Raw genomic sequence first — 27,822 nt, 5'->3', positions numbered from 1 at the left:
GTAGCAATCAAGAAGTTATAACCGAATCCGATACTATAAACGCATCATTAGATACATCAATTCAGAGAATACAGGAAACTTTAGAACGCTGGACTAATAGAGGTTCGGGTTGGGGTGTGGATAAAATCGATAGTTTATATTTAGATATAGCAAATTATATGCCCTTCAAAGGTGGATCTTATATAGATTTACCCCCGTATTATAAGAAGAAAAAAGCCATAATTAACGTAAAAAATAAATCCGATGACTGTTTAAGAATGATGATAAGATCTGCATTGTTCCCCGTAGACAAGCATCCGGATAGACCTTCTAGCTATCCCCAAAACGATGGACTCAACTTCGATGGTATAGACGAACCTACACCAATATCACAAATTGATAAGGTGGAAAAGCAAAATAATTTAGCTACAAATGTTTTCGGACATTCTAAAGGAATTGTTGTACACAGGATAAGCTCCGCTCCGGAACATATCCCCAGAATCAATTCATTTCTGATCGAAAAAGATTGAAAATATCATTATACGTGGATAAAGAGTTTAAACAGGCTATTATACGATCAAACTAAATATAAGGGAAAGAAATATTTCTGCGAAAGATGCCTACATGGGTACAGCAGACAAGATCTACTAGAAGCGCATAAAGAAGACTGTAGAGGTGTTGGACAGACCGCTATCAGGATCGATATGCCTAAAGAGGGAAAAAATATATTAAAATTTGAACATTATTGTAATCAAATGCCAGTACCGTACGTAATTTACGCCGACTTCGAAGCGCTTATCAAACCCATAGAAAATACCAACCATAATACTCAAGATAGTAGTTTTATGTACAAAACTCAAGAACATATTCCTTGTGAGTTTGGATATATAGTTGTAAGGTATGATGGGAAAACAAACCCGCCCGTGATTTACAGAGGTCTCGATGCAGCGGGAAAGTTCCTAGAATATCTACAAAATGAAGAGAGAATAATCAGGGAAAAATTATCGTGTAAGAAACCCATGTGTATGAGGAGGGATGATTGGAGGGCCCATAATACAACGAGTTGTCACGTTTGTAATAAACCCCTGGATGGGGATTCCGTAAGAGATCATTGCCACGTCACGGGTAATTATCGGGGAGCCGCGCATAACGAGTGTAACTTGAAACTACAAATGAATTCTCAAACAAAATCCCCGTTGTGTTTCACAACCTTAGGGGATACGATTCACATCTCATTATGCAAGCTATCTCAAAGACCGACGGCGGTTTAACGTGAATTCCTAATAATATGGAAAAATACATATCGTTCTCGTTGACTAAACCTATACATTATAGGGACAAGGATGGGAAATCTAGAATAAAGCAAAGTAATGGGCTTAGACTCCGTACAGTTTCTGTTATCTTCCCTGGACAATTTAGCTAATGCAAAACAGTCCCGATGACTTTGCGATAACAAATCAATATACCGATAAGATAACTCGTCATTTGTTGCTGAGAAAAGGTGTATATCCTTACGAATATATGGATGATTGGTCTAGATTCGAAGAAACTGAATTACCACCCCTCGAATCATTCTATAGTAACTTAACAGAATATAAAATAACAGATGCCGATTATGAACACGCTCTGACGGTCTGGGATAAATTAGGTTGTAAGAATTTAGGCGATTATCACGATCTGTACTTAAAAACCAATGTACTGTTACTCGCCGATATATTCGAGATATTTAGAAAGACATGTTTAAAACAATACGGCTTGGACCCGGCATGGTACTATTCCAGTCCCGGAAGACCGGCGTAGAACTAAAACTACTCACAGATTACGATATGCACTTGTTTATTGAGAAAGGATTAAGAGGTGGTATATTGATGGCAGCTAAAAGGTATTCTAAGGCTAATAATAAATTAGTGGAAGGATATGATCCGAGTAAACCGCGACACTCACATATCATATCTCGACGCCAACAATTTGTACGGATGGGCTATGAGTCAACCTTTACCCACGGGTGGTTTTGAGTGGGTCAATGATATCGAAGTGAATGATATCCATAATATCCATAATAATGATGTGAATAAAGGATACATACTAGAAGTTGACTTGAAATATCCAAGTTCGTTACATAAAGATCATAACAGTTATCCCCTAGCTCCCGAAAGATAAATGGTTAATAAAGATTGGATGTCGGAATATCAACGCTCCTTGATGGGTAATAGTAGGTTAGCTAATGTAGAAAAACTCGTACCAAACTTGATGGATAAGACAAAATATATAGTTCACTACAGAAATCTCCAGTTGTATCTATCGTTAGGTATGAAACTAAAGAAAATACATAGAGTTCTAAAGTTTGATCAAAGCCCTTGGATGGAGCCCTATATAAGGTTGAACACAGATTTAAGAAAGATAGGTACCAGCGATTTCGAAAAGAATCTGTATAAGCTCATGAATAACTCAGTATTTGGTAAAACTATGGAGAATCTAAGGAAGCGTGTTGATGTTAAATTAGTCAGATCTAATGAGGAAGAAAGACTCAGGAAACTTATAGCCAGTCCGGCTTTTAACAGAAGCAAGATATTCGATAACGACTTAGCCGCGTTGCATATGCAGAAGAGTAATATAAAATTCAACAGACCGGTGTACGTCGGTGTGAGTATTCTCGACTTTTCAAAACACTTAATATATGACTTTTATTACAACGAACTTAAGAAGCAATACGGCGATAGATGCGAGGTGTTATATACCGACACAGATTCTTTGTTGATGGAAGTACAAACCGAGGATGTGTATAAAGATATGGCAGAAAAAATAGATATGTACGACACGAGCGATTACCCTTAAGATAATCCACTGCACAGCGTTGTAAAGAAAAAGGTTTTAGGTAAGATGAAGGATGAATGTGCTGGGACCCCTATAGCGGAGTATGTCGGATGAAGACCTAAGATGTATTCTATAAAGAAGTCCGATAATTGGGAGATAAGAAAAGCTAAGGGTGTTAAGAAGTATGTTGTAAAAAAGCATATCAAACAGGAACAGTGTAAAGAATCATTATTCAACTGTAGAACGTTCAAACACGAGATGAACTCTTTAAGAAGTTACAATCACAGGATATATGGATTAAGAATGAACAAGACATCATTATCCCCCTTAGATACAAAGAGATGGATTGATAATGATGGTGTAACTACCTATGCTTATGGTTATGGTGGTAATACCGTACCGTCGGGAACTATGAACAACTCTTCTCGTACAAATGCCCTACCAGGTCCATCTTGAAGATAATAAAGACTAGGCTCTCCTTCTTTCGTAACCAATCGACTAATGTTATACGTCTTAAGAGACCATATGGGATCGGTTGCACAACGTAGGCCTCCATCGAGTTCACCTGCCTGGTATAAATATCTTACCCTTACTCTATCCGGAAGTTTTCGTTCTTTGCCTCTCCTCGGTGCTGAAGATTCGGAAGTCACGGATTTCATTTTAATCGCGTCGGATGGTTTCTTCCCTATTAATCTCGTTACTTCATTATTCAGCGCTGATACAACGGCTGATAATCGTGTCACCCATTCGGTTGATCTCAATCGTTCCGATTTCATTTCGATCCCATACTGATAGCCAAACAAACGTTCCGCTAATGTCCTGTTAAATCTTTCGACGATAGCTTGACTGCGATGGGCCTCTCTTTCACCACGCCTGATTTCGACATTGTGCTTTGTTAACAGTTTTGTTATCGATCCCATAAACTCGCGACCGGGATCTACTTGAAATAGCTTAGGCCATTTTAGTGGTCCGCGTTTATATATGCGGCTCAGTGCATTAGCTACTTCTGTTGAATCTTTCGAGGTTAATGGCTCAGGCTCTTTGTATCGACTAGCCACATCCACTACTGTTAAAGCGTATTCATACGTTTTGCGTTTTACCTTATCGTGGGGAAGAAACAATAGGTCAGCCTGATGAACTTCATTCGTTGTAAAAATATCAAACTTCTTCCTCGGTATATAACGTGGTGCCGGTAAGTATATTTGCCACATCGCTTGTTTCTTTAACCAATCCTTGGCCACATCTTTAGATACCTTAGCCGCGGTTGCTAATTTTTTTATTGCTCCTACACCTTTCCAATATCCTCGTGGGCCATAGTAAATTTTATTCATTATTAATTAATATTGATATTTCTTTTAAAACGACTTTCGCATCATCATTTTTATACTAATAGAAGCAATGATTGGCCCCAGGTATTGGTGAGCTAGAGCCAATTTAAATTAATCTCATGACTATCATTGAATCACATAGTCATTTGCACATAAAAAATTCCCTCTGTAGTAGCAGTATAGGTATATGAATCCGTCTCCAGTGGAAGTGGTCCAGAACCCCTATTACCTATACTACTGCCTGAAATATCAAAGTGGCCTTAAACAAAACTCACTCACTCACTCTACAATACACTTACAAACCGTGATAAACTGGTTACTCATTAGTGTGACATTATGATTATGGTATTTATTTTAAATGGGAGTGTATTGTACTTTTATTATGCCCAGACTGACACTTTTTCTTTGCAGCACTGGCACAATGTGAAGCGATATATCGAAATGAAAGGCTGCATTTCACAGCTCTTACACTGCTTTGTATGGAGAAAGGACGACTGCATTTGTCAGACTTGACCGAAGTCAGTGAATCTTTACAGTCACACATCACATGGTCTTGTCAGTTGTCTGGAGTTGAGGAGCTGAGTCCAGTGCAGGCAAAAACATGTCTACGTGCCTTAAATACCACTCTCCTTAAAATTGAAGATGATGTTGTTCAATTTAGGCAAGAGGAAACGCTATCTCACATTAAAGATATACTCACAGACACTTCTGTTGAATACATGGCGAAAGTAGATCTTGAGTTCATATACCTGCATGTAAAACTTCATCATACGGATGCTTCTATGGATGAAGAGCTTGTATTTACCCTCAGCTTAGATAGGGCAAGACAGAAGGGTCTTGCACAACGATTTGCTCAGGAGATAATGAAGCATAATTTTGCTTTAACTTTGTCGCACCAAGCAACTGGAAAGCATGCACTTTGTGTTCAAGTGGCCAGGCTGATCAAGCAATATATGCAGACAGGTAGTATGACAGAACTATTTGCGTCACCTGATATCAAACATGGCGGAAACTTCCTCAACTGGTTGTGTTTTGGTAGAAATGCTGAATTATACAAAGTATTGTCGATGTATATCCTGGAGGACGTAAAAGAAGAGTGTTTGATCTACTGCTGCGTGAGTGGTAATTTAGACGTACTTCAGCTTCTCCTAGAAGACATGGATCTCAAGGATGTACTGTCCTTGAAGCCAAAGATGCAAGTAGTGCAAGGTATTCATAGCTGTGGGATAAAGACACAAGCTCTGGCAACTCACTTCTTGCCACCCTTACACCTCTCCTCCTACTATGGCCACACAGATATTGTCAAATGTCTTCTTGAGTTGGGATGTGACATCAATGCCCAGCTTCCTGACGAGTTTGATGGGAGAGAGGGTCCAGTTCCTCCAGGATCAACACCAGCTGCAGCTGCCACATCTGGAGGACACACAGCTGTGCTGCAGTGTCTCATTGACCACCATGCTGCCATGAATCTTGTAGATTGTAACAATAACTCCCTCCTGCATTTAGCCTGCAAAGGAGGACATACAGATGCTGTAGCGTTACTCATCAGTGAGTGTGATACGTCAGCCAGGAATATAGATGGAAACACACCCCTCCACCTGGCATGTGAGGAGAGAAAACTGAAGGTTGTTGAGGTCCTGCTCAAAACAAATGTAGATGTTACTTTGCTTAACTACCAAGCCTTCACACCTTTTGATATTATTTGCCAGAAGGGATACCTTGATATTGCTATATTAGTGTTAAATGCCACGTCATACCCGCTACCGCATGATAGTTATAATACACCGTTACATGCAGCATGCAGGGGGGGATACACAGAACTTGTGAAAATTTTGTTACGTTACGATTTAAACAGATCAGTTTGTAATAATACATCCCGTATGAATTGTCGTTTTGAGAATTCCAGATATTTGATATTTTCAATGAGAGGCAATGATGTCAAACACACACCATTATTTGTGGCTTGTGAGAATGGTCATATTGATATTGTCAGACTATTGATAGAGAAAGGCGCTGATGTAACTGCTGCTGCTAAAGATGGTTGCACACCTCTACATTGTGCCTGTAAGAATGGTCATATTGATATTGTCAGACTGTTGATAGAGAAAGGCGCTGATGTATCTGATGCTGCTTGTTACACACCTCTACAATGTGCCTGTAAGAATGGTCATATTGATATTGTCAGACTGTTGATAGAGAAAGGCGCTGATGTATCTGCTGCTGCTGCTGCTGATGTTTACACACCTCTACATTGTGCCTGTGAGGATGGTCATATTGATATTGTCAGACTGTTGATAGAGAAAGGCGCTGATGTAAATGCTGCTTTTTATGGTGACACACTTCTACATTGTGCCTGTAAGAATGGTCATATTGATATTGTCAGACTGTTGATAGAGAAATGCGCTGATGTATATGCTGCTGCTAATGATGATATTGGTTACACACCTCTACATTGGGCCGTTATGAATGGGCATATTGATATTGTCAGACTGTTGATAGAGAAAGGCGCTGATGTATCTGCTGCTGATGCTGATAATGATGATGGTTACACACCTCTACATTTGGCCTGTAAGTATGGTCATATTGATATTGTCAGACTGTTGATAGAGAAAGGCGCTGATGTAACTGCTCTTGATGGGTATCATGGCACACCTCTAATTTGGGCCTGTGAGAATGGTCATATTGATATTGTCAGACTGTTGATAGAGAAAGGTGCTGATGTATCTGCTGCTACACCTGTTGGTTATACACCTCAATATTGTGCCTTCGAGAATGGTCATATTGAAATTGTCAGACTGTTGATAGAGAAAGGCGCTGATGTATCTGCTGCTGATGATGATGGTTACACACCTCTACATTTGGCCTGTGAGAATGGTCATATTGATATTGTCAGACCGTTGATAGAGAAAGGCGCTGATGTATCTGCTGCTGCTAAAGCTGGTTACACACCTCTACATTGTGCCTGTAAGAATGGTCATATTGATATTGTCAGACTTTTGATAGAGAAAGGCGCTGATGTAACTGCTGCTACTAAAAGTGGTTACACACCTCTACATTGTGCCTTTGAGAATGATCATATTGATATTGTCAGACTGTTGATAGAGAAAGGCGCTGATGTATCTGCTGCTGCTGTTGGTTATGATGGCACCCCTCTACATTTGGCCTGTAAGTATGGTCATATTGATATTGTCAGACTGTTGATAGAGAAAGGCGCTGATGTATCTGCTGCTGCTGATGGTGGTTACACACCTCTACATTGGGCCTGTGAGAATGGTCATATTGATATTGTCAGACTGTTGATAGAGAAAGGCGCTGATGTATCTGCTGCTGCTAAAGCTGGTTACACACCTCTACATTGTGCCTGTAAGAATGGTCATATTGATATTGTCAGACTGTTGATAGAGAAAGGCGCTGATGTAACTGCTACTAATAGGCATGGCGACACATCTCTCTCACTGGCCTGTGAGAATGGTCATATTGATATTGTCAAATTGTTTGAGCAAGACATTGTGATGGCCGTGGGAAAATGTGATTCTACACTTACAGCGCTTGTTTTGAAGAAAACTATTATGGATTTTGTAAACATCTCAACAGAAAGAAACAAGCCATATGCCATTAGTTGTAACACTATTCTTCAGAAATGTTTGAAAATGAACATATGTGAAATTTCTTCAGTTTCAAATATGCTCTCGACTCTTAAGCAATATCAAGACAAGATGGTGCTGGTCAAGCTTTTGACTTCAATTTGTAATTGTGAAATAATAAAAAACCTGTTAATTACACTAAAAGTGACTAATTTTCAAGACACATTACATTATGCACTACTTCAAAAAGCTGTTGCCAAGGGTGATGCACATTGTGTATACTTTCTGACAAGAGGTCATGCATTGAGGTCATTTTTAGACAATCAGTTGTTGAAAATGATGGTAGAAGCTGTTCAAAACAAACACTTCACTGTGTTTCAAATGTTGCACGATGTCCCACATGTTCATGATTCAAGTGATCAGTTGGTATTCCATGCATGTGAACATGGACAGGTGCAGGTTTGTAATGTTTTGTTGTCATGTGGATCCTGCCACAGTGGCAGATGTTTGATTGCAGCATTCAAAGTGAGGAACGTTGTGCTTGTAGAATTGTTACTTAAATGGGATGTTAACGTGAATGCCTACGATGGTAAGAGAAATTCCTCTCTTCATCTAGCATGTGAACTAGGAGATGACAACATAGTAAAATTATTGATTGAAAAAGGTCAAAGTGTACATGGAACTAACAAACAGATGGAGACGCCTTTATTTGCTGCAAGTCGACATGGACACGTTGCCGTTGTGAAACTGGTGCTATCGCACGGCGCAGACATAACAAAGATAGACATCGAGGGTAACTCAGTACTTCATTGTGCATGTCTCTCTGGTGAAGTGGATTTACTTCAGTTGTTTATACAGCATATCTCACTTAAAACAAAGCATGTGCTTGGACGAGGGGGAGCAGTGTCTCTTCACCGTGTACTTTGTTTTTCAAATATAAATGGAGAATCGCTTCTCCATGTTGCGTGTAGAAAAAAACATAATCAAGCTGTTGAAATATTGCTTCAAAACAAGATGTCAATGTATGCGAAAGATAACAAAGGCAATACGCTTGTTTCAATGACAGAGAAGCAGAAGTCTCTGTTTGTAGTTCTTTGTAACTTTTCTTGCGAGTTTCAAGAAAAAGATTCTGCTGGAAATACCCTACTACACATTGCTTGTGATAGGGGTTATATCGAATGTGTTGATGTACTGTGTAGAAGAGGAGCGAATGTATCAGCTTCCAATAACAAACTGGAGTATGCTGTACATAAGGCTGCGGAGAGCGGTAGTGTGGAAATCATGGACATCCTTTTAGCACATGGAGCCGATATAAATATGACTGACATTGATAAACAGACCCCTCTCCATCTTGCATGTGCTGAAAATAATTTAGAAATCGTGGAGATTTTGATACGAAACAAAGCAGATGTAAATGTGTGTGATAAACATCATGTAACCCCCCTACACTTTGCATGCAGAGATGGGTTTACAGACATTGCTGCTGTGTTGCTAAAGGCATTTGCAGATGATGGAGTAGTTTCTGAGAATAATGCTACACCACTAGTTTGTGCTTGTGAAAGCGGACATATCAATTGTGTCAAACTCTTACTGAGGGCTGGAGCTAATGTAAACGTAACGGGGCATCGAGGCAATACTCCATTACATCGAGCTTCTGCTCAGGGCCATGAAAGTGTTGTGAAAGTATTACTTTCATGTGGAGCTGATCCACTGCAAGGAAATGTCAATGGTAAACTTCCCCTTCATCATGCAGTTTTATGGGGCCACCTTGGAATAGTCAAAGTACTGATAGACAAATGCAAGTCTTATCTGAAGGAATCTTCAAATATGCTCCTTTTGCTCGAATCAGTCTGTTCAAGAGGCTATGTGGAGATACTAAAAAGTCTGATGGAATTCTTTGATCAGTTTTTAATGCCACCCAAGAACATGTTTCATCTAATTAAGACTTCAATCATTTCAAACCACACTGAACTTCTGACTATTCTAGAGGGAAAAGGTTGTAATATTCAACAAAGAGACGATCGTGGATGGAGTATACTGCAAGTGGTGTGTGAATCTGAAGGCATTGATCAAACCTCATTGGACAAAGTTCTTGAATTAGGGTTTGATCTAAGAGAAATTACAGAACATGGGGAATCGCTTCTTCACATAGCCTGTAAAATGGATAATATCGAAACAGTAAAGCATTTGATTGAGAAAGGTGCCAATGTTCATTCTAAAGACAATTCAGGTGACACAGTTCTTCATGTGGCATGTGCACACGGATACTTTGATACAGCTACCGTCCTGATTAAGAAGGGGTTGAGCATCAATGAAAAGAACTTGAAAGGCTTAACTTCACTTGACATTGCGATTGCAAATAAACACTATGGAGTGACCTGTTTGTATGATCCCTATTATGCTTTGTCCAACAGTCGACCTAGAATCAGCATGATGTCTCTTCACCACATATGCCGTGACAAAAAAATACAGCTACTCTACAATTCTGAGATTGTGTTTTCCGAGGTGGAAAGTGATGGGAATTCTGCTCTTCACATTTCCTGCTTGGAGGATTCAGATGAAATTGTACAACTGCTTGTCATAGCTGGAGCTTGGTTGAATTTACGAAATACCCTTGGGGAGGCGCCAGTGCACGTAGCTTGTCGTGGTACATTGTCTTGTCTCAAAGCTATGACTGATGCAGTAGTCAACAGGGATCTTTTAAAGACAGTTGTAACATCACGAGACAGAAATAACAATACTCCATTGCACACTGTAGCGCATGAACGAAAGTTTGAACATCTATGTTTACTTCTGGAGAAGGGTGCTGATGTTAACTTAGCCAACAACTTTGATCAAACAGCTCTGCACATTGCTTGCTATGTTGGTGATGCGAACATAGTCGTGACATTACTAAACGCAAGAGCTAATATCTTAGCGAAAGATAAACGTGGAAACACACCTCTCCACATCATATGCACAGAAGGTAATCTGTCCTTGTTAAGACTGATAAATCACAATGAAGCAGTGATTGCCACACGAAATTATGAAGGAAGAACACCTCTCCATGAGGCAGTCAATCGTGGATATCATGCCATGATCCTGTACATGATGACTGAGTACTGGCACTTCACCCAGTCCGATCTGTCTGAGGAGGGGCTTCAACACTTTATTATCAGAATGGGCAGAGAAGACTTTACAAAGTTGTTGATGGGCGAAACGATTTGCCCAGACTCTGAAGGCAATACACCTCTCCACCATGCCGCAGAGACCAAGAGTCTCGTTACTGTAAAGACGTTGATGAGACGAGGATACAGCTGTCAAGCTACAAATGAACTGGGAGAAACACCTCTGTTTAATGCATGCTTAAAAGGAAGTGCAGCTATAGTAGAACTCTTTTTGAAGGAAGGCTCTCCACCATATATCACTAATGACAACAACATGACGCCGCTCCATGTAGCCTGTCAGACAGGACATGTAGATATTGTGGTCCTAGGCGCCAGGACTCACCTGGGCCAGACAGTACTTCATCTGGCATGTATGTCCGGGAATGCAGATGTTGTTGAAGTTTTGCTGAAAGCAGGATCAGATATAAATGCACGGGACAACAATCTAGATACTCCCTTGCATATGGCAGCCATACATGGTAAAGTTGATAGCATCATTCTCCTGGCTAAATGGGGAGCAAGAGATGTACAGTGTAACCAACAGGGTGATTTAGCTCTTCATCATGCATGTCGTGAAGGTCGTACTGATGTAGTGAAGACTTTACTGAATATTGACAGTGATGCTTCAGATTTGAATCATCAAGGTGTATCTCCGGTTATGCTGGCCTGTGATCGAGACTGCGAGTCAATTTTGGAGTTACTGCTTCAAAGGTTATTGGTTGAGGTGCAGATAGAAAGCATACAACCAACGGACGACTCTGTCCACGAGAAATATGTTACTAACTTGAACTACTGCCTTTATTGTGCGTGTAAACACAATTACCTCGGAACATTGCAACTTTTGATCAAATACAATGTTGATATTAATCACATATTCACTGACGCTGAGTTAAAGGTCATCAATAGACCAAGCATTGAAGAGTTGTCACAAAGTGAGAACGAACACAGAACATTACAACCAACTGCCCTGCATATAGCCTGCTATAGAGGCCATGCCACCTGCGTAGAAACTCTCATGAGATCAGGTGCCCTCTCTGAATCAAAGACATCCTCTGGAGACACGCCTCTACACGTGGCTTGTATACACGGACATTACGATACAGTGGCATTATTACTCAATGGGGGCGTCTCAGCATCCCCTGTTTCTGATAATGGCACAACACCTTTACATTACGCATGCAGGGGTGGGTTTGAAGATGTCGTATCGAGGCTGTTGGCGGCTGGAGCTGACCCTGACGCCGAAGATGGTGATGGGAAAACACCCCTGGCGGTAAGCAGAGGAGGAGGAGTAGCCGACATGTTCCTTAAGAGGTGAGTAGCTTGTAGGTCTCTAAGTAAAGGTTGTATTTGTAAACTTGTGAATAAGGTAAGAGTGAGTGAGTGAGTGAGTTTGGTTTAACGCCGCTTTCAACAGTATTCCAGTTATATCGCGGCGTGTCAGCTTAATGTGGGAGGAAAGCCCGAAGTGATGCAGGTCTCAGACGTTTACCACTTTGGTGAAACCCACGAGCACGGGTATGGTGCTGACAAACCTAGAAACATAATCGGGGCGAACCAGGATTCGAACCCACAAACATAGGTTTCTGGCGTGCTCAAAGGACGCAAATCTGCACAGCGAATCGTGGCGCCTTAGACGACTGAGCCACCCGTGCCCCCGAATAAAGAAAGAAAGATACGTGTGTGCGGGTTTGCACATGCTTTTGTAATGTCGACTTGAGGTAAAAACCTGACATATCTTAAATACTTCTTATAAAAAATGTTATTGAGTTAAATATCTATGGGCTTTATTACACTATTTGAATAACCAAAATGACTAGCATGACATCATCGTGTGTACTTCACATTCCATATCATTTCCTAGTCATGGAAGTTCACGGAAAAGGGGGAAGGACACATCCCAGGCAGCAGAGGTCCCTCCACAGAAGGTGTCGAAGGAATAACTACGGGTATGGTGGTCTTTCTGCTTTTTACAGGAGAGGTAGTCACCAGGGGTAGCCCAGCATACGGCAGTGCTTCAGTGAATCAGCTTACCGAATAATGAACTTGGCATGTCATGCCCCCATTTGGTGGATTGTTCGTACGTATCTGAAGTTCACTCTCCTGCCACATGTAGACTAATCCTAGAAACTTTGGATAGTTTGGGACCGCCCCTGAGGTCTAGTGGTAGAGCGTCGGTCCGGAGAGCAGAAGGTCCGGGGTTCGATCCCGGCCGCGTCATTCCAACAAACGTTAAAAGATGGTACTTGTTTTTATCCTATCTGGCACTCGGCATTAATGGGTTAAAACAAGGACTGGTCGGCTCGGAGTCAGTATACTGTGTCTGAGTGGGGTATTCATGTTAAACTGCGGCATGGAATGTCAGTGAGCTAGCACTATAAATCGGCATCAGTCCGGACTAGTACAAGCAGCCTCACATACAAACACGACGCTATATAAGTGCAATAATCTTGGACGCGACGTCAAACCCCATTTCACCTCACCTTTGATTGCTTGGCTTCATAAACATCCCATTTTACAATACATCATACATACCTGCTTTCTGGAAAATCGATGAAACGATTTGAATTTTCAAATTGTACATTGTTTTGTTTCAGGTGGTGGAGGTCATTCTGACCCAGGTGACCCTAGACAAGTGCCAAGTCAGGTGATACTTCTAAGATCTGGAGACTTTCAGGGAACCCATGCCGCCTGCCCTGCCCTGATTCCGTCTGTATGTAGAAGACACAGTGCACAGTGCAAATGTGTTCATGTATGAGAAAATGTTGTTTCCATGGCCAGTTCACCATTTTTGGTAATTATAAGTGTAAATAGATATTTAAATGTTTGACAACAAATACAATTAATGTTGAAGTAAGTGTAAATAGATATTTAAATGATTGACAACAAATACAATTTCTTCTTTGATAGGCATTTAGAAGTTGGGAGTACTGAGTAAGGATAAGAATTTATGGATGAACAACTTCTTTATTACAATTAAGAGCGACGTTTCGGTGTAGGTTCTAACACCGTTATGAAGCAAGTGATATACAGAGGGTGGTTGACAAGTATATATATTGCCTCCTACTTGTATATATACTTGTCGACCACATTCTGTATATCACTTGTTTCATAACTGTGTTAGAACCTACACCGAAATGCGCTCTTGATTGTAATAAAGATGTTTATCATCCATAAATTCTTATCCTTACTTAACAAATACAATTGTTGTTGATGTAAGTCTAAATAGATATTTAAATGATTGACAACAAATACAATTGTTGTTGATGTATGTGTAAATTGATATTGAAATGTTTGATAACAAATATGCATTTTGTTTATGTGAGTGTAAATAGATAATTAAATGATTCGCAACAAATACAAATTTGCTTGTGTAAATGTAAAAAAAAAAATTAACAGCATTAATTTTTAATGTTGGTGTACACAGATAATGAAATGTTTTACAACAAACACACATTTTTTTCCTGAAAGTGTTATTAGATAAAATATTTTTAACAACAAATAAACATTTTGTTTATGTAATTGTAAATAGATGTTATATGTTTGACAACAATTACAGATTATGTTTATGTAATTGTAAATTGATGTTATATGTTTGACAACAATTACAGATTTTGTTTATGTAATTGTAAATAGATGTTATATGTTTGACAACAATTACAGATTTTGTTTATGAAAGTGTAAATAGATGTTATATGTTTGACAACAATTACAGATTTTGTGTATGTATTGTAAATAGATGTTATATGTTTGACAACAATTACAGATTTTATTTATGTAATTGTGAATAGATGTTATATGTTTGACAACAATTACAGATTTTGTTGATGAAAGTGTAAATAGATGTTAATCTGTGTGGCAATCAAGGATGCTTTTCTTTGTGTAAAAGCAAATAGATATATTGATGTTTGACAACAAATTCTTTTTTCCTTTGTAAATGTACATAGACATGTAAATGTTTGACAACAAATATTTTGTTTATGTAAATGCAAGTAGATTTCTAACAGATGACAAGAAATGCACATAATGCGTCTTTTAGTTTAAAACGATATTAATTTTGTTTATGTAAGTGTAAATAGATATTACATATTTGACAAATACATTTTTATACAAATACAAGTCATGATTTTCTTTGTGTAGATGTAGTTGATTTATATATGTTTGACAACAAATGCATAATGTCTTTAGCTAAATGTAAATAACTTGTTATGTTTGACAACAAATACACATTTTGTTTATGTAAGTGTAAATAGATGTCAAAATCAAATCTTCTGTATTTTTAAATGTAAATGGTTTTAATAAATGTTTGACAACAAGCTCTTTTATCACATGACATATGTCATATACTCTTATTTGACAAAAACTATTTTGTTTATGTAAATGCAAACAAATTTCCAACCGCTGACAATAAATACACTATTGTTTAAGTAAGTTTACTAAAATACTAAACTGTTTGACAAAAAATACACATTTTGTTTCCAGAAGTGTAAACAGGTATTACATATTTGACAACAAACACACATTTTGTTTGTGTTTTGTTGTTTGTTTGCATTCAGATGTTAAACTGTTTGGCAATAAAATAACATTTTCTTTACGTAAATGCAAAAAGATTTTAAAATGTTTGACAGACTCTTTTATATATATATATATATATATATATATATATATATATATATATATATATATATATATATATATATATATATATATATATATATATATATAAATTTATATTTATATTTATATTTATATTTTTGACAATAAATATTTTGTTTATGTACATGCCAATAGATGCTGACAAGAAATATATATTTTGTTTAGGTTAGTTTAAAAAGATGTCTTAATGTTTGACAAGAACTGCAAATTAGTTTATTAAATGTAAATAAATATGTAAATATTTGAAAACAAATACATATTTTGTAAATGGAAGTGTACATAGGTAATTAAATGTTTTACAACAAATACACATTTTGTTTGTTTAAGTGTAGATAGGTGTTTAATGTTTGGCAACCGTGTAATAGTTTTTTGCGTAAACTCAAATAGATTTATAAATGTTATTAAAATGTTTGACAATAAATACCCAGTTTATGTAAATGTAAATAGAAATTGAAATATTCGATTATGTAAATGTAAGGAGCTCTATCAATGTTTGACAACAAACACAAATTAGTTTATGTAAATGTAAATAAATATTGAAATGTTTTATTTGTTGATGTACATGCAAATAGATTTCTAATGGCTGACAAGAAATACACATTTTGTTTATGTTAGTTTAAAAAGATAAAAAAAAATGTTTGATAACAAACATATATATTTTGTTAATGTAAGTGTACGTAGATAATAACATGTTTTTCAACAAAAACACATTTTGTTTGTGAAGATAGATGTTTAATGTTTGGCAGCCATATACTATTTTTTAAGTGGAAATAGTTTTTTAATGTTATTAAATAGTTTGATAACAAAAACACTGTTTATGTAAATGTGAATAGAAATTGAAATGTTTGATAACAAATACACATTTTGTTTATGTAAATATAAGTAGCTCTTTCAGTGTTTGACAACAAATCCAAATTAGTTTAGGTAAATGTAAATAAATATTTATATGTTCGACAACAAATACATATTTTGTTAATGTAAATGTACATAGATAATTAAACGTTTTTTATCAAATACACATGTTGTTCATGTAAGCGTAAACAGATATTACGTGTTTGACAACAAATACACATCTTGTTTATGTAAGTGTCAATAGATGTAAAGTTTTCTTTGTGTAAATGTTAACAGATTTATAAATGTGTTATAACCAACTCTTTTTCTCTATGTAAATGTAGATAGATATTTAAATGTTTGACAGCAAATATTTTGTTTATGTAAATGCACATAGATTTCTAATAGCTGACACATTTTGTTTATGTTAGTTTATAAAGATATTAAAATGTTTGACATCAAATATACGTAGGTATGACTGGAATACTGTTAAAAGTGGTGTTACACCCAACTCAGTCATTGACAGCAAATACACAGTTTGTTTATGTAAGTGTTAATATATATTTAAATGATTGACAACAAATACAGTTGTTGTTGATGTACATGTAAATAGATATTGAAATGTTTGACAACCAATACACATGTAAGTATAAATAGATATATAAAAGTATTACAACAAATACAAATTAGTTTATATACATGTAAATAAATGTTTATCGTTTGATAACAAATGCCTATTTTGTTACTGTTAATTTAATGTTTGACAACAAATACACATTTTGTTCATGCAAGTGTAAATAGAAGTAATATATTTGACAAGAAATACACATTTAGTTCATGCAAGTGTAAATAGAAGAAATATATTTGACAAGAAATACGCATTTTGTTTATGTAAGTATAAGTAGATCTTTAAATGTTGCCAACAAATATATATAATATTAAATTAAATATCTTACAAAGAATACACATTTTATTCATAAAAGTGGATATATATGTTCAACTGTTTTGCCACAAAATGATTTTTTGTAGATGTAAATAGATTATAAATGCTTGACAAGAACCATTAAACACTATTTTTCTTTGTAAATGTAGATTGATATTCATATTACAACAAAATATTTTGTTTATGTAAATAGGAATGGCTGACAGAAATACACCGTTTGTTTATGTTACTTTAAAATGATATTAAAATGTTTGACAACTGAGACACAGTTTGTTTAAGTAAGTGTAAATAGATAATTTAATGTTTGACAAGGAATATGTATTTTCTTCATGTAAATATAAAGATATTTGTATGTTTGACAAAAAATACACATTTTGTTTATGTAAGTATAAATAAATGTTAAACTGTTTGGCAACAAAATAAATTTGTGTTTATGGAAATGCAAATTAATGTATAAATGTTTGACAACAAATTCTTTTTCATTTTTAAATGGAGATAGATATTTAAATGTTTGACAACAGATGTTTGTTATGTACATGCAAGTAGATTTCTAATGGTTGAAAAGAAATACACATTTGGTTTATGTTAGCTTAAAAAGATAAAAAAAAATGCTTGACAACAAATTCTTATTTTATTAATGTAAGTGTGCATAGATGATCAAATGTTTTTCAACAAATACACATTTTGCTTGTGTAACAGTAAATAGATGTCAAATGTTTGGCAACCATATAATATATTTTGCGTCAAATCAAATAGATTTTAAATTTTGGGTAACACAATTTCTTATTTTATGTAAATGTAGATAGATATTAGATGTTTGACAGCAAATATTGTTTTATGTAAATGCAAATAGATTTCTAGTGGCTGACAAGAAATACACATTTTGTTCTGGTTGATTTAATAAAATATTAAAATATGTGACAATAATATGAGTGGAATACTGTTAAAAGCGGCATTAAACCTCACTCGATCACTCATTGACAACAAATACACAAATTGTTCATATAAGTGTAAATAAATATTTAAATGATTAACAACAAATACAATTGTTGTTGATGTACATGTAAATAGATATAGAAATGTTTGACAACAAATACACATTTTGTTTATGTAAGTGTAAATAGATAAATAAAAGTATCACAACAAATACAAATTATTTTATGTAAATGTGAATAAATGTTTAAACATTTGACAACAAATGCATATTATGTTAATGTAAGCATACAGAGATAATTAAATATTTTATAACAAATGTACATTTTGTTCATGCAAGTGTAAATAGAAGTTAATATTTGACAAGAAATACACATTTTGTTGATGTAAGTGTAAATAGATCTAACTGTTTGGCCACAAAATCAGATTTTTCTTTGTGTAAATGTAAAAAGATTTTTATGTTAGACAACCAAAACACATTGATTGCTTTGGTGTAAATAGATAATGCATGTTTGACAACAAATACACATTTTGTTTATGTAAATGTAAGTAGATCTATAAATGTTGACAATAAATATATATTTTGTCATTTAAATGTATTAAGATAATTAAATGTTTAACAACAAATATTTGTTTATGTACATGCAAATAGATTTCTAATGGCTGACAAGAAATACATATTTTGTTTATGTTAGCTTAAAAAGATATAAAAATGCTTGACAACAGAAAGAAATTAGTTGATGTAAATGTAAATAAATATTTAAATGTTTGACCACAAATTCTTATTTTGTTAATGTAAGTGTACATAGATAATTACATGTTTTCCAACAAATACACATTTTGTTTGTGTAAGTGTAAATAAATGTTAAATGTTTGGCAGCCATATGATATTTGTTTGCATCAGCGCAAATAGATTTTTTAATGTTTGACAACAAACTCTTTTTTTCTTTGTAATTGGAAATGTTTATTTAAATTCTTTTACAACAAATATTTTGTTTATGTGAGTGCCAATAGATTTCTAATGGCTGACAAGAAATACACGTTTTATTTATGTAAGAGTATATAGAAATTTAGGTGTTTGATGATAAACACACATTTTGATTGTGTAAATGTAAGTAGACATTTAAATCATTGACAACAAATGCATGTTTGTTAATGGATATTAAATGTTTGACAACAAATGCAATTTCTTTGGTTTATAGTAGGGAAAAATTATATTAAAATGTGTAGAAGCCCAAAGTGATGTATGCAATCAAGGTTCACAACACTGGTGAATCCTGTCGAAGATACACCAATGGGCAGGTCAATGTAATGTCTGTTATTGGTCATATGTCAATGTGACACACATTATTGTTGATATGTCAATATGATGAATCATATTGTTTATGTGTAATTGTTATGCATGGTATTGTTTATATGTCATTGTTTTGCATCATATTGTTTATATGTCATTGTTATGCATGGTATTGTTTATATGTCATTGTTATGCATGGTATTGTTTATATGTCATTAATATGCATTGTATTGTTTATATGTCATTGTTTTGCATCATATTGTTTATATGTCATTGTTTTGCATCATATTGTTTATATGTCATTGTTATGTATGATATTGTGTATATTGAATATGATGAATCATATTGTTTATATGTCATTGTTATGCATGGTATTGTTTATATGTTTATATGTATATTTGTTTATGCACCTGTAAATTGATATGTAAACATTAACAAATAATACAAATTTATTTATGTTAGTGATGTTTTCGCTTAAACTTTCGTTCATGTGTATTGCCATAGTTCCAGGAACTCATATGATGCACGTTGCAACTATTGTATATATGTCAAAGTGTACATGAGTGTATTTAGGTTGGTGAATTTTGGTGCAATAAATTACTATTTGATTTGGTGGTGTTGTGAAGGGGTATCAGTTATAGACGAGAAGCATCATGTTGGAAGAACCTCTCATTAAACCAGGCTGTAGACATGTATCACTTCTGTGAGGCACATGGCAGGAGTATGAAGACATGTATCACTTCTGTGAGCCACATGGACAGGGGTATGGAGACATGTATCACTTCTGTGAGCCACATGGAAAGGGGTAGTGTAGACATGTATCAAGTCTGTGAGGCACATGAACAGGGGTATCTAGACATGTACCACTTCTGTGAGGCGCATGGACAGGGGTATGTAAACTTGTACCACTTCTGTGAGGCACATGGACAGGAGTATGTAGACATGTATCAACTGTGTGAGTCACATGGACAGGGGTATGTAGACATGTATCACTTCTGTGAGTGACATGGACAGGGGTATGTAAACTTGTACCACTTCTGTGAGGCACATGGACAGGAGTAAGTAGACATGTATCACTACTGTGAGGCACATGGACAGGGGTATGTAAACGTGTATCACTTCTGTGAGTCACATGGACAGGGGTATGTAGACATGTATGACTTCTGTGAGGCACATGGACAGGGGTATGTAAACGTGTATCACTTCTGTGAGTCACATGGACAGGGGTATGTAGAAATGTATGACTTCCTTTGGCAAATGGACAGGGGTATGTAGACTTTCATCACTTCCTTGAGGCACATGGACCGTATCAGATGGGTAACTTGGCCGGTTGGTCGGTCGGTCAGTCGGGTGACTGGTGTCGGGTCTGTAATTATATAATTGGGTTGGTCGGTCGGTCGGATGGGTGACTAGTGTAGTTGGTCGGATGGGTGTCTAGGGTGGTTGGTCGGATGGGTGACTAGGGTAGTTGGTCGGATGGGTGACTAGGGTAGTCGGTCGGATTGGTGACTAGTGTGGTTGGTCGGGTAACTGGGAGACTAGGGTACTCGGTCGGTCGGGTGGGTGACTGGGGTAGTCGGTCGGATTGGTGACTAGGGTGGTTGGTCGGGTAACTGTGAGACTAGAGTACTCGGTCGATCAGGTGACTGAGGTGACAGGTCAGGTGACTTGGGTAGCCAGTGAGGTTGGTTGGTTGGTCGGTCAGTCGGGTGGCAGGGATGTTCGGTCAGGTGGGTGACTAGGGTGGTTGGTCGGGTGGGTGACTAGGGCGGTTGGTCGGATGGGTGACTAGGGTGGTTGGTCGGGTAACTGGGAGACTAGAGTACTCGGTCGATCAGGTGACTGAGGTGACAGGTTAGGTGACTTGGGCAGTCTGTGAGGTTGGTTGGTTGGTCGGTCAGTCGGGCGGCAGGGATGTTCGGTCAGGTGGGTGACTTGTGGTCGGGTGTGTAATTGGGCTGGTCGATCGGATTGATAACTGGGGCAGTCGGTCGGGTGGGTGTCTAGGCTGGTCGGTCGGATTGATAACTGGGGCAGTCGGTCGGGTGGGTGTCTAGGCTGGTCGGTCGGATTGATAACTGGGGCTGTCGGTCGGGTGGGTGACTTGGATGGTCGGTCGGTCTGTGTGACTGGGGTGGTTGGTTGGGTGACTGGGTTGGTCAGTCGATTGGATCACCGGGGCGGTCGGTCGGGTGTGTGACTGGGTTGCTCCAAGGAGTGGATGACAAGGGTGGCCGGTCAGTCGTGTGACAGGGGTGATCTGTCAGGCATATGGACAGGGGTATGTAGACTTGTACCACTTCTGTGAGTCACATGGACAGGGGTATGTAGACATGTACCACTTCTGTGAAGCACATGGACAGGAGTATGTAGACTTGCATCACTTCTGTCAGACACATGGTCGGTCGGTCGGTCGGGTGACTGGGGTGGTCAGTTCTGTGACAGGGGTGTTCAGTCAGGCCGGTGACTGGTGGTCGAGTGTGTAATTGGGGTGGTTGGTCGGGTGGATAACTGGGGTGACTGGGGTGGTCTGTCAGATGGGTGACTGGGGTGGTCGGTCAGATTGGTGACTGTGGTGGTCGGGTTGGTGGGTGACTGGGGTGGTCGGTCAGATGGGTGACTGGGGTAGTCTGTCAGATGGGTGACAGGGGTGGTCGGGTAGGTGGTTGACTGGAGTGGTCGGTCAGATGGGTGACTTGGGTGGTCTGTCAGATGGGTGACTTGGGTGGTCGGTCGGGTTTTGACTTTGGTGGTCGGTCGGTCGGATGACTGAGGTGGCCGTTCAGGGGACGCGGTAAGGAGGGGACTAGGGTGGTCGTGTTGCTTACTGGGGTGGTCGCGTTGTTTACTTGGGTGGTCGGTCAGGTAACTAGGGTGGTTGGTCAGGTGACTGGGGTGGTTGGTCAGGTGACTGGGGTGGTTGGTCAGGTGACTGGGGTGGTTGGTCAGGTAACTGGGGTGGTTGGTCAGGTGACTGGGGTGGTTGGTCAGGTAACTGGGGTGGTTGTGTTGTTTACTGGGGTGGTTGTGTTTTTTACTGGGTTGGTCGCGTTGTTTACTTGGGTGGTCGGTCGGGTAGGTGGTTGACTGGAGTGTTCGGGTGGGTGGTTGACTGGAGTGGTCGGTCAGAAAGGTGACTGGGGTCGTTGGGTGGGTGGTTCACTCGAGTGGTCGGGTTGGTGGTTGACTCAAGTAGTCGATCAGGTGGTTGACTGGAGTGGTCTGTCAGAAAGGTGACTTGGGAGGTCTGTCAGCTGGGTGACTGGAGTGGTCTGTCAGAAAGGTGACTTGGGTGGTCTGTCAGATGGGTGACTGGAGTGGTCTGTCAGAAAGGTGACTTGGGTGGTCTGTCAGATGGGTGACTCGGGTGGTCTGTCAGATGGGTGACTTGGGTGGTCTGTCAGATGGGTGACTGGGGTGGTCTGTCAGATGGGTGACTTGGGTGGTCTGTCAGATGGGTGACTGGGGTGGTCTGTCAGAAAGGTGACTTGGGTGGTCTGTCAGATGGGTGACTGGGGTGGTCTGTAAGATGGGTGACTGGGGTGGTCTGTCAGATGGGTGACTGGGGTGGTCTGTCAGATGGGTGACTTGGGTGGTCTGTCAGAAAGGTGACCTGGGTGGTCTGTCAGATGGGTGACTTGGGTGGTCTGTCAGATGGGTGACTGGGTGGTCTGTCAGAAAGGTGACTTGGGTGGTCTGTCAGATGGTTGACTGGAGTGGTCGGTCAGATGGGTGACTTGGGTGGTCTGTCAGATGGGTGACTTGGGTGGTCTGTCAGATGGTTGACTGGAGTGGTCTGTCAGAAAGGTGACTTGGGTGGTCTGTCAGAAAGGTGACTTGGGTGGTCTGTCAGATGGGTGACTTGGGTGGTCTGTCAGATGGGTGACTGGGGTGGCTGGTCAGATGGGTGACTTGGGTGGTCTGTCAGATGGGTGACAAGGTGGGCTGTCAGATGGGTGACTGGGGTGGTCGGTCAGATTGGTGACTGTGGTGGTCGGGTTGGTGGGTGACTGGGGTGGTCGGTCAGATGGGTGACTGGGGTAGTCTGTCAGATGGGTGACAGGGGTGGTCGGGTAGGTGGTTGACTGGAGTAGTTGGTCAGATGGGTGACTTGGGTGGTCTGTCAGATGGGTGACTTGGGTGGTCGGTCAGCTGGGTGACTGGAGTGGTCGGGTAGGTGGTTGACTGGGGTGGTCTGTCAGCTGGGTGACTGGAGTGGTCTGTCAGATGGGTGACTGGGGTGGTCGGTCAGATGGGTGACTTGGGTGGTCGGTCAGCTGGGTGACTGGAGTGGTCTGTCAGATGGGTGACTGGAGTGGTCTGTCAGATGGGTGACTGGGGTGGTCTGTCAGATGGGTGACTTGGGTGGTCTGTCAGCTGGGTGACTGGAGTGGTCTGTCAGATGGGTGACTGGGGTGGTCTGTCAGATGGGTGACTGGGGTGGTCGGTCAGCTGGGTGACAGGGGTGGTCGGGTAGGTGGTTGACTGGGGTGGTCGGTCAGCTGGGTGACTGGGGTGGTCGGTCAGCTGGGTGACTGGAGTGGTCGGGTAGGTGGATGACTGGGGTGGTCGGTCAGCTGGGTGACTGGGGTGGTCGGGTAGGTGGGTGACTGGGGTGGTCGGTCAGCTGGGTGACTGGGGTGGTCGGGTAGGTGGGTGACTGGGGTGGTCGGGTTGGTGGGTGACTGGGGTGGTCGGGTGGGTGGTTGACTGGGGTGGTCGGTCAGCTGGGTGACTGGGGTGGTCGGTCAGCTGGGTGACTGGGGTGGTCGGTCAGCTGGGTGACTGGAGTGGTCGGGTAGGTGGTTGACTGGGGTGGTCGGTCAGCTGGGTGACTGGGGTGGTCGGTCAGATGGGTGATTGGGGTGGTCGGGTAGGTGGGTGACTCGGGTGGTCGGGTAGGTGGTTATACGTTGGTGGTCGGGTGGGTGGTTGACCTTGGGTCTTTTTTGGTTGGGTGAGTGGGGTGGCCCATCGGTCAGTGACTGCAGTTGTTGGTCAGATTGGTGACTGGGGTGGTCATGATTTCCCAGCAGGGTTTCCAACTTTGCAATGAAATGTTCTACTTTAAAATATGTAATTGCATTGAATGAAGCGGTCATAAAATATGCTTGACATGTGCGGTGCCCAACATACACGCTACGTGTCACATGTGTGTTCTTCAGTCAAGCTTCTAAATGGAGTGGTCAGGCAGGTTGGTGACTGTGGTGGTCAGCTGAGTAGTTGTTTGGAGTGGTCCTTCAGATGGGTAACTGGGGTGGTCGGATGGGTGACTGGGGTGGTCGGATGGGTGACTGGGGTGGTCGGATGGGTGACTGGGGTGGTCTGTTAGCTGGGTGACTGGGGTGGTCGGATGGGTGACTGGGCTGGTCGGATGGGTAACTGGCGTGGTCTGTTGGCTGGGTGACTGGGGTGGTCGGATGGGTGACTGGGGTGGTCGGATAGGTGACTGGGGTGGTCGGTCAGCTGGGTGACTTGGGTGGTCGGATGGGTGACTGGGCTGGTCGGATGGGTAACTGGCGTGGTCTGTTGGCTGGGTGACTGGGGTGGTCGGATGGGTGACTGGGCTGGTCGGATGGGTGACTTGGGTGGTCGGATGGGTGACTTGGGTGGTCGGATAGGTGACTGGGGTGGTCGGATGGGTGACTGGGGTGGTCGGATGGGTGACTGGGGTGGTTGGATGGGTGACTTGGGTGGTCGGATAGGTGACTGGGGTGGTCGGATAGGTGACTGGGGTGGTCGGATGGGTGACTGGGGTGGTCGGATGGGTGACTTGGGTGGTCGGATAGGTGACTTGGGTGGTCGGATGGTTGACTGGGATGGTCGGATAGGTGACTGGGGTTGTCGGATAGGTGACTGGGGTGGTGGGATGGGTGACTGGGGTGGTCGGATGGGTGACTTGGGTGGTCGGATGGTTGACTGGGGTGGTCGGATAGGTGACTGGGGTGGTCGGATGGGTGACTGGGGTGGTCGGATGGGTGACTGGGGTTGTTGGGTGGGTGACTGGGGTTGTCGGATAGGTGACTGGGGTGGTCGGATAGGTGACTGGGGTGGTCGGATGGGTGACTGGGGTTGTCGGATAGGTGACTGGGGTGGTGGGATGGGTGACTGGGGTTGTTGGGTGGGTGACTGGGATGGTCGGATAGGTGACTGGGGTGGTTGGATGGGTGACTGGTGTGGTCGGATGGGTGGCTGACTCGAGGGGTCAGTCAGATGTAATTGCAAGCTTCTAAATCACAACACGGCTCTATTGTTACAAGGTTTCCCATTGTTTCTGTATGTTATAGACAGACACATAATCATACAGACAGACACATAAGGCAAACAGACATACATACTGACACACATACAGACACACGTACAGACAGACAGGCATATAGACAGACAGTGTATTCAGTAATTTAAGCCCACCACAGCCCACAGTACAATGCAGATTGTTCATCACATTTGTCTCGTGATGTACATGATTAGATTTTCAATGAGATTAGACATTTAACAGGCGTTTCAGAGTGTATCAGATTTATCATTTACTGACGGTCTCTAAACATACCCTGCAACATGGGGAGAAATGGACACCTTAATTGGGAATACAGTAAACTACGTTTATAACACGCTTATAACGAACTGACGGATATTACGAACTGTTTTTTGGTCCCGTCTATTTGCTGTATATGACCTGTATACACGCGGTTAACGAACTACGGTTATAACGAACTAAAATTATTGGTCCCTTTTAGTTCGTAATAACCGTAGTTTACTGTACTTTTCACACATAAGGTCTGTGTAAACTGGGACACCGCCTTGAAATACATACCAGCTTATCTTAATTTATTTACGGATTTAATGTATCACTTCTTTAGTTGACTACGGCCATTAATTAACTGGAATATTGCCGAGTGTGGCGTTAAACAACAATGCACAAACAAGCATGCCATATTAAGCGTCCCCATGTCATCATTGTAGCGGAATTAACATAACACCTTTTCTAAATGTTACTGGGGGCACGGGAGTAGTAACTAGCATCGGTCTGGGACCGCTCCAGATTCTGGGACCGCTCCAGATTCTGGGACCAAGATGGCGGCACATCCGTTTCCGGTCACGTGACCTGCGCAGTGCATGATGGGATACCTGCGCGCGCATCCAAGATGGCGTCACTTCCGTTTCCGGTGGCGCACGCCTGCAAGATGGCGTCGCATCCGTGTCCGGTGGCGCGCGCATGCAAGATGGCGTCGCATCCGTGTCCGGTGGCGCACGCATGCAAGAGGGCGTCGCTTCCGTGTCCGGGGATGAGGGGGAAAACCCGGAGAAGCGCACGTACGAGGGGGAACAAGATCGACAGGGTTGTTGTTGTGGTGTGGTTCTAAAAATAGAAATAGGCGTGGGGGTGGTGGTGGGGGTGGTGAAGGGAGGGAGGGAGGGAGGGAGGGAGGGGGAGGGGAGAAGGGGTGGGAGGGTCGTCAAAGCAAAGGAGGAAAAGCTGTCTTTCGGGAGAGATGGGTGGCCCTGAAAAGGGCCGTTTTGATCCTTACATGGTTGTGCATCCCACGGTACAAAGGCACGGAGGAGCTTTCATGTCGCGTCTGACAGGACACCTACTGGTGTGCGTTAACCGACGCACGTAGGTGTACTTCAGTACGGTCCCGCAGTAGACGCACTCGAAAGTTCCATCCCGTACCCTTGTACCCTGGGCATAGACGGGCAGGCCCCCATGGCACCGGGCACATTGCCACGCTGGAGACCATGGTGGTGGGGGTGGTGGTGATGTTTCTTTCCACCCGGGCAAAGGTTGTGCCACTGTAGCAATTTCTACATCCCAGTTTTCTTTCAGGGGGTAGTTGTTGCCGGTGTTGTTGCTGTTGCTGTTGTTGCTGCTCATCATGATGCTTTTCTTTATAATCAATTTTACAAGTGACACAGACCCACTCGAATCCACGCTTGTTTTATAGGAGAGGCACTGACACCCTGCCTCCCGGTTGGTTCGCCAGGCCGCAGCACCGATTGGTTTGTTCCGGGGCCTGGTCCGCACCTCGGTTTTCCAAAACGGACCGACCCCTGTGTTTCTTTTCCATAGGAAATGGATTTTACCATGGGAGAGAAAGCACAACCCCGGTTCGACCAATCAGAGCCCCGCCTGGTCCGAGCGCCGCTTCTGATTGGTCGATCATCCAGGCTTCGGATTGGTCCGATTTCGATCCGGTTTTTTTTTCTTCTTGGGTAGCCTTGGTATTTTTTGAGGTAGACGGTCGTCTGAATGCTAAAGGAAGGTGGACCTTCCTAGGTAGACATGAACGTGGGAATGCCTACGCGATGTACGTGG

At 41.0% G+C, this 27,822-nt stretch overlaps 2 protein-coding genes across 2 annotated transcripts in view; one reads left to right on the top strand and one right to left on the bottom strand.

The window, feature by feature from the left end:
- Nucleotides 1-13,854, top strand: part of LOC124128376 — a 34,605-nt gene extending 20,751 nt beyond the window's left edge. The window contains exons 8-11 of the mRNA XM_048393931.1: nt 4,533-6,833; nt 6,933-12,162; nt 12,713-12,797; nt 13,446-13,854. Of these exons, the coding sequence (XP_048249888.1) occupies nt 4,533-6,833; nt 6,933-12,162; nt 12,713-12,791 (7,610 nt within the window). The 3' untranslated portion in view covers nt 12,792-12,797; nt 13,446-13,854. The remainder of the gene's footprint in view (nt 1-4,532; nt 6,834-6,932; nt 12,163-12,712; nt 12,798-13,445) is intronic.
- Nucleotides 13,855-24,833: 10,979 nt separating this feature from the next.
- LOC125378524 (vegetative cell wall protein gp1-like) lies at nt 24,834-27,384 on the bottom strand. Its single transcript, XM_048393944.1, has 2 exons — nt 27,134-27,384; nt 24,834-25,734 (listed from the first exon to the last, which is right to left on the bottom strand). Exons 1-2 carry the CDS (start codon nt 27,382-27,384, stop codon nt 24,834-24,836), a joined length of 1,152 nt encoding a protein of 383 aa, XP_048249901.1.
- Nucleotides 27,385-27,822: the final 438 nt, after the last annotated feature.

The sequence above is a fragment of the Haliotis rufescens genome, unplaced genomic scaffold (genome assembly GCF_023055435.1).
Source record: "Haliotis rufescens isolate VD_foot unplaced genomic scaffold, xgHalRufe1.0.p SCAF_122, whole genome shotgun sequence".
Classification (NCBI taxonomy): Eukaryota; Metazoa; Mollusca; class Gastropoda; order Lepetellida; family Haliotidae; genus Haliotis; species Haliotis rufescens.
Note: the sequence above shows the minus strand (reverse complement) of the source record. Positions and strands in the feature narration are given on the sequence as shown.